Raw genomic sequence first — 6,189 nt, 5'->3', positions numbered from 1 at the left:
CAGTCACTTCTTATCTCTAGGGCTTCTGTTGCTTCTTTCATCAGCCTCATCAAAGAGCATCCGTCCGGGGACTTCCCTGGCGGTCCAGTGGTTAAGACTTTGCCTTCCACGGCAGGGGGTGCAGGTTCAATCCCTGGTCACGGAGCTAGGATCCCACATGCCTCGCAGCCATAAAACAGAAGCAATATTGTAACAAATTCAATAAAGACTTAAAAAATTGTCCACATCAAAAAAAAAAAAAAAGCATCTGTCCGGCCTAAGGTCCCCCACCCCACTCCCCCTACCCCCCCTCCCAACCCCGGCCCCATTCTGTTCCCAGACTCTCTCATTTCAAGAGCTACTTGTGAAATCTCACTTCTGTCTTGTGCATTTCCCCCCCAGTTTTTTCCCCCCAGCAGTGCTGCAGTCTTGAGGATTACTGAGTTGTTTTCAGTGGTCTTCACCTGTATTAGAAGAGGCAACACCCAAATCCACCCTTAGCGGCCCAAGTGCACGAGTAGACGGCCCGGGGTCTTCTCCTTCCGGTCAATATAAACACACCTTGCTGTTGGTTTCTTCTCTCCTTCTTCAGCTCCTCTCTTCCCATCCTGCCCCCTCCTCCCTTCCCCAGCCCTCCTTCCAGATGTCTCAGGCAACATACTGTCCTCTTTGGGCCCCAGAGAGTGGGCCTGTTAGCACTCCCACCCCGCTGGGGTTATGCTCCTGGGGGAGGGGCACCAGCTGCCATGCCCATCGTGCCTCACACCTTCCCTCCCCGTGTCCTCCTGCCCTCTGCACCCTGACTCAGCTCTGGCCTCAGGGGGCCCCCTGCCTGGCCTCCTAGGCTGGGCCTCAGCCCACTTTCCCTGGAAAACCCCCCCGGCTGCTCTTCGTCTTGAAGGAGTCGTTGACGCCCTCCCCGAGGCTCCCCCAGGTGTCCGAGGCTCCCCCAGGTGTCCCGAGAGCTAAGAAAGCCGCGCAGGGTCACGAGCTTCGCTTGCATCTCTTTTCCCCGTTGGATTCGCTGCCTTTTCATGTGGCGTCTGTAGCAGCATTTTCTTCCACGGGAGTGTCTGTAAGACCCCCGAGCTCACACACACCCCCTCCCCGGCCGATGAGGTTGAGAACTAAGCCCTCGAGGTCACACCAGGTGGGAGAGCCCACCGGCCACCCTGCCCCCTGGACTCCAGCCAAGTGGTCTGTAATCCTGGCTCTGACTGTGGCCGCTTAAAGTGGATGGGGCCTCCGAGCCTGTGGCATCCATCCTGCGTTGGGCGGGACCCCGGGCAGCGGGGTGATTCTTCTGGGGCCACAAAAAGCAGAAGAAATCACATGAGAGGGCTTCCCTGGTGGCGCAGTGGTTGAGAGTCCGCCTGCCGATGCAGGGGACGCGGGTTCGTGCCCCGGTCCGGGAAGAGTCCACATGCTGCGGAGCCTGCGCGTCCGGAGCCTGTGCTCCGCAACGGGAGAGGCCACAACAGTGAGAGGCCCGCGTACCGCAAAAAAAAAAGAAAAAAAAAAAGAAATCACATGAGAGCTCAAGGCCGATCCCTGGTTCTCACACCTTAGGACATCAGAATCCCTTGCAGGGCTGGTTAAAACACATCCCAGGGGTTCTGATTCTGGGGGCTGGGACGGGGCCTGAGAACCTGCATCTCTAACAGGTGCCCAGGTGGTGCTCCTGGTGGGGACCCACTTTGTACACTGTAGGGAAGCCTTTCCCCCGAGGGGGGCTTCCTGGTGCCGGGTGAAGACACTTGTCACCGCCTCCTGGACGCCTCCGGACCACACACCACACACATGGTGGTGGCTGGGCAGAGGGGTGCAGCCTCGGTTCTGCCTCGCGGTCGTGACCTCGCCTGTCTGGTGACTCTTGCAGGGAAGAGAAGGAGAGGTGGATCCGGGCCAAGTACGAGCAGAAGCTCTTCCTGGCCCCGCTGGCGTGCACGGAGCTGTCCCCGGGCCAGCACCTGCTGCGGGCCACCGCCGACGAGGACCTGCGGACGGTCATCTTGCTGCTGGCGCACGGCTCCCGGGACGAAGTGAACGAGACCTGCGGGGAGGGGGACGGCCGCACGGCGCTGCACCTGGCCTGCCGGAAGGGCAATGTGGTCCTGGCCCAGCTTCTCATCTGGGTAGGTCGCCCACGCGCCCTCGGCACTGCTCCGCGGGCATCATTCTGGGAGAAGGCTATCGTTGCCCGCCTGGAAGTGGGAAGCATTAGTAATAGGGAATTTAGGCTTTGGGGTGGGGGGGCTCCCTTTCAGCCCACCTGTGTGAGGGCACACACAGAGCACCAGTTTAAAAGGGAGGAACGAAGTCTCCTTACGCGGGCACAGTGGTCCACTTTGCACGGCATTTGCTAGCGTTTCTGCCGGCTTCATCTTTGGGATGACCCCCGCCTTGGGTCAAGTGTAGTTGGTGATGTTCCTCTTGTTGCTTTTACAAAAGGCTCCCACCATGGTTTTGTGGGGAAGGGGTGGAGGGAGAGGCTATAAACTGAACGGTTTGTGTGGTTTGCCCGTTGCCACACCTTTGGATGTTTCGTTCACATAACACAAAAATGCTGGACCCTAGACTTTGAGCCTTGATGTGGTGGGAGTTTGTCAAAGGGCTTCTTCTGGACTCTCCTGATTAATTTCCGCTGGGGAGAGTTATCTTTCTAATCCCCACTGAAGCATTTGCCATCAGCTTGAACGGGGAGAAGAAAGGGAGACAATGACTGTGCCGCCAGGAGCTGCTTCGGAGACGCCCGCACCCCCTGCCTGGCCGCTGCCTGCCTGCCTTTGGGGTCCTTGGCCACAGCAGGCCCCCATTCGAAGGGTGGCGGAAAGCTGCCCGTTGAGAGGGTCCTGGGTAGGGAGGAGGGGTGTGTGCTCACCAGCAGTGGGACACTGTCCAGAGGTGGGTCACCTGCTGGGGGCTCTTCTGTTCCCAGCCCCAGGGGCAGGCGATGGGTCTGTCCAGCACAGCTGAGAACGATGCCAGTTTCTACATATTTTTACCTGACTCTTGGGATGGCTGTGATGGGAGAATTAGATACACAGATATCAGAAACACTCAGTGTTCAGCTTCATGTTAGCAGTTGCATATGAGTCTGCTGGGGCTGCCCTGACAAAACACTACAGACTCGGGGGGTTAAACAACAGAAATTTATTTTCTCACAGTTCTGGAGGCTGGAAGTCCAAGTCCAAGGTCAAGGTGAGGGCAGGGTCTTTTTTCCCTGAGGCCTCTCTCCTTGGCTTGCAGACTTCTCTCTGTGTCCTCACAGGGCCTTTCCTCTGTGTGCAGATGCATCCCTGCTGTCTTTTTCTCTTCTCATAAGGACACAGGTCATATTCGATTAGGGCCCCACCCATATGACCTCAGTTAACCTTAATCACCTCTTTAAAGGCCCTATGTCCAAATACAGTTCAGCATATAAAGTTTGGGGGAACACAGTTCCATTAACAGATTGCATGCCATCTTTCCCCCTCAAATTGGCCAAGAGTTCCTTTAATGCTCATGCTTCCTGAAGACGAGAGATGAGACTCCCATCCATGGTGGTGGAAGTGGACATCAGTCCACCCTTTCTCAAGATCCAGAAGCTTAAAACTATTTGTGTAATTTAATCTCGTGTTACCCCTTCTAGTCATCACTCTGACAATCAGAGATCCTGAGAAAGGTTCAGTATGAGGCTGTACATCACAGCACTATTTAGACCAATGACAACTTTAAAACACTATGTGTAGGGACTTCCTGGCGGTCCCGTGGGTGAGACTCCGTGCTCCCAATGCAGGGGGCCTGGGTTCAATCCCTGGTCAGGATTCGATCCCCACATTCATGCCACAACCAAAAAAAAAAAAAAAAAAGATCCTGCATGCCACAACGAAGACCCGGCACAGCCAAAATAAATAAATTTTTTAAAATAATTTAAAAAAAAATAAAACACAATGTGTAGCTACCGAGGACAGAGTAACTGAGTTATGTTCATACGGAGGAATATTATGTGGCTGTTATATGTCATGCTTTTGAATAACTTTTAATGATCTGAGAAAATGAGCAGAGCACCAAGTTCAGTAAAAAAAAAAAAGATAAAAATTATTTGTGCAAGTTTTATCTCAGTTATTCATATATGCATTTAGATTCAAAGAAGAACCATTAGAAGGAAATCCGCTGAAAGATTAACCAAGATTATCTCTGAATAGCGAGATTATACGTGATTTTTTCTTCTTATGCTCTTACGTATTACCTATGTATTTCCTTCAATGAAAATGAATCGCCTCTGAGATCAAAAGAGTGATCGTTTTCTGTGTTTATAATTGGAAAGTCAAAATAGAAATAGCAAAACTAGAGTTATCCTTGGTCCGTTCCTATTGCACAGGGGAAGGGCTTTTCGATGCAAAAAGCACACTCTTTTCGGAAAAGAATACACCTGGCGGGGGTAGGGGGGACGGGGGCAGGGACACTGGACGCTGGTCTCCCCCGCGGGTTCCCGGTAGCGCGTCCCGGGGTCCGCATCTGCCCCAGCTGCCTGCGGGGTTGAACAAGGCGCCCTGTCTCCTCCCTCCCGTGACCCTAATGCGGTTCTGTTACCTCTGCAGTACGGGGTGGACGTGATGGCCCGCGACGCGCACGGGAACACGGCGCTGGCCTACGCGCGGCAGGCCTCCAGCCAGGAGTGCACCGACGTCCTGCTGCAGTACGGCTGCCCCGACGAGCGCTTCGTGCTCATGGCCACCCCCAACCTGTCCAGGAAGAACAATAACCGGAACAACAGCGGCGGGAGGGTGCCCACCATCATCTGAGGACCGGCGGTGCCCGCAGCCTCCCGCGCGCCCTCAGGGATCACGCCACGTGAGTCCCGTCGCGTCCCCTCACTCCTCCTGGTGGTCCCCAGCCAACCCCCCACGCCTCCACCCCACCCCACTCACGCCAAGTGAAATCACAAAACCCGGATGGTCCTCAAGGGGCGAAGAGGAGGCTCGGAGGCTGCAGCATTGATTCCTTTGCATAAATTCCCCTGATCAACACACAGGAGCGACCGGCGGGCCTGGGTTCGTTGATGGTAGCACACGGCGCCGGACCCCGGTCCCTCCGGTGGCCGGGAGACAGAGCGTGGCACAAGGGACGGGACATGGGGGAGGGGAGGCGCGCAGCCAGGAGAAGGGGCAACACTCCTTAACTGGGGGTTCAGCACATCAGTACATTTCACCTCTACCAGACGGAACGCTTGGGTTTCATCTCTTCTCCGAGGAGCTTGACGGCATAAATCAGAAGCAAGAAGAGTTTGTCAGGTTTGAAGCCCCTATGATGGTATGTGTCAAATCAGTTGTAGCTAATCTGTCCAGGGAGAGTACCGGCTTCATTACACTCGTACAGCTGAGTTCTTCCAGCATTACCGCTGTTTAATAGAACATGATTAGTCATCACCGAGAAGGAAGCGTATTAGCCGAGGAGGTAGTTACACAGCACGCTCTGGCGATTGCCGCGATGTGACTGCAATGCTCTTAGAAGCATCGTATTATCCCAGACATGTTCTTTCAAGCCCTTGGAGCCCTCCTTTCTAAATTCACTGTCATAATTTAGTATCTGTTTAATTTTTCAGTCCAAAGAGAGGAAACCAGTTGCCGAGTGTTATTTGACTGCAGTCTCCTTGGCGCAAAAACAAAACGGAAAAGATAAATAAGGGTGACTTGGAAGTTCAAAAGGAAATCACGAATTCAGCTAACGACAGCATTTTGAGCACATTTAGTGAACTAAGTAAATGCGTAAAAGGCTGTTTTTTTGCCCAAACCTGAGAGGTAGTCTGTGTCCTTTTGCCGAGGTGGGTGTCTTGGGTCTCAGTCACTCGGGGGCCACGTTGCCCAAGTCACACAGGCTTCTGTATTCTGTCTTTAGATGAGATGTGTTCAAAATCTATTTGAATAAAAGAAGTTCATAAATATGCATTGATTTCTATACAGACAAATGGCACCTCTGTTAATTTATAAATTGAACTGGATGTGAACTAATAATATGCAACTAGTTGAGATAAGAGGGTTACAGATCATTGTACACGGGAAATATTCCCAGCAGTAAACACTTCCATTAATGTGATATACAGCTTCTAAAAAGGAGCATATCAGAGTAAGATGGTGGTACAATTTGCTTATTAAAATCAAGAAAGGGGGGGATAAAAGCATATTAGCGGGGGAAAGAGGCATGTCATTCCTTGTTACTGGAAAGCAC

At 53.0% G+C, this 6,189-nt stretch overlaps 1 protein-coding gene across 11 annotated transcripts in view; it reads left to right on the top strand.

The window, feature by feature from the left end:
* AGAP1 (ArfGAP with GTPase domain, ankyrin repeat and PH domain 1) overlaps nucleotides 1–5,913 on the top strand; it is a 555,489-nt gene extending 549,576 nt beyond the window's left edge. For 9 of the 11 annotated variants that reach the window (XM_033859482.2, XM_033859484.2, XM_033859483.2 and 6 more), the window contains 2 exons: nucleotides 1,859–2,114; nucleotides 4,563–5,913. In XM_033859482.2, the coding sequence (XP_033715373.1) occupies nucleotides 1,859–2,114; nucleotides 4,563–4,766 (460 nt within the window). In that variant the 3' untranslated portion in view covers nucleotides 4,767–5,913. Of the gene's footprint in view, nucleotides 1–1,858; nucleotides 2,115–4,562 lie in introns of those variants that run through there. The other 2 variants (XM_073807081.1, XM_033859479.2) reach the window with 1 other exon arrangement.
* Nucleotides 5,914–6,189: the final 276 nt, after the last annotated feature.

This window comes from Tursiops truncatus, chromosome 7 (assembly GCF_011762595.2).
Source record: "Tursiops truncatus isolate mTurTru1 chromosome 7, mTurTru1.mat.Y, whole genome shotgun sequence".
Lineage (NCBI taxonomy): Eukaryota > Metazoa > Chordata > Mammalia > Artiodactyla > Delphinidae > Tursiops > Tursiops truncatus.
The sequence above is the reverse complement of the archived record's forward strand: the minus strand, read 5'-3'. Positions and strand labels throughout refer to the sequence as shown.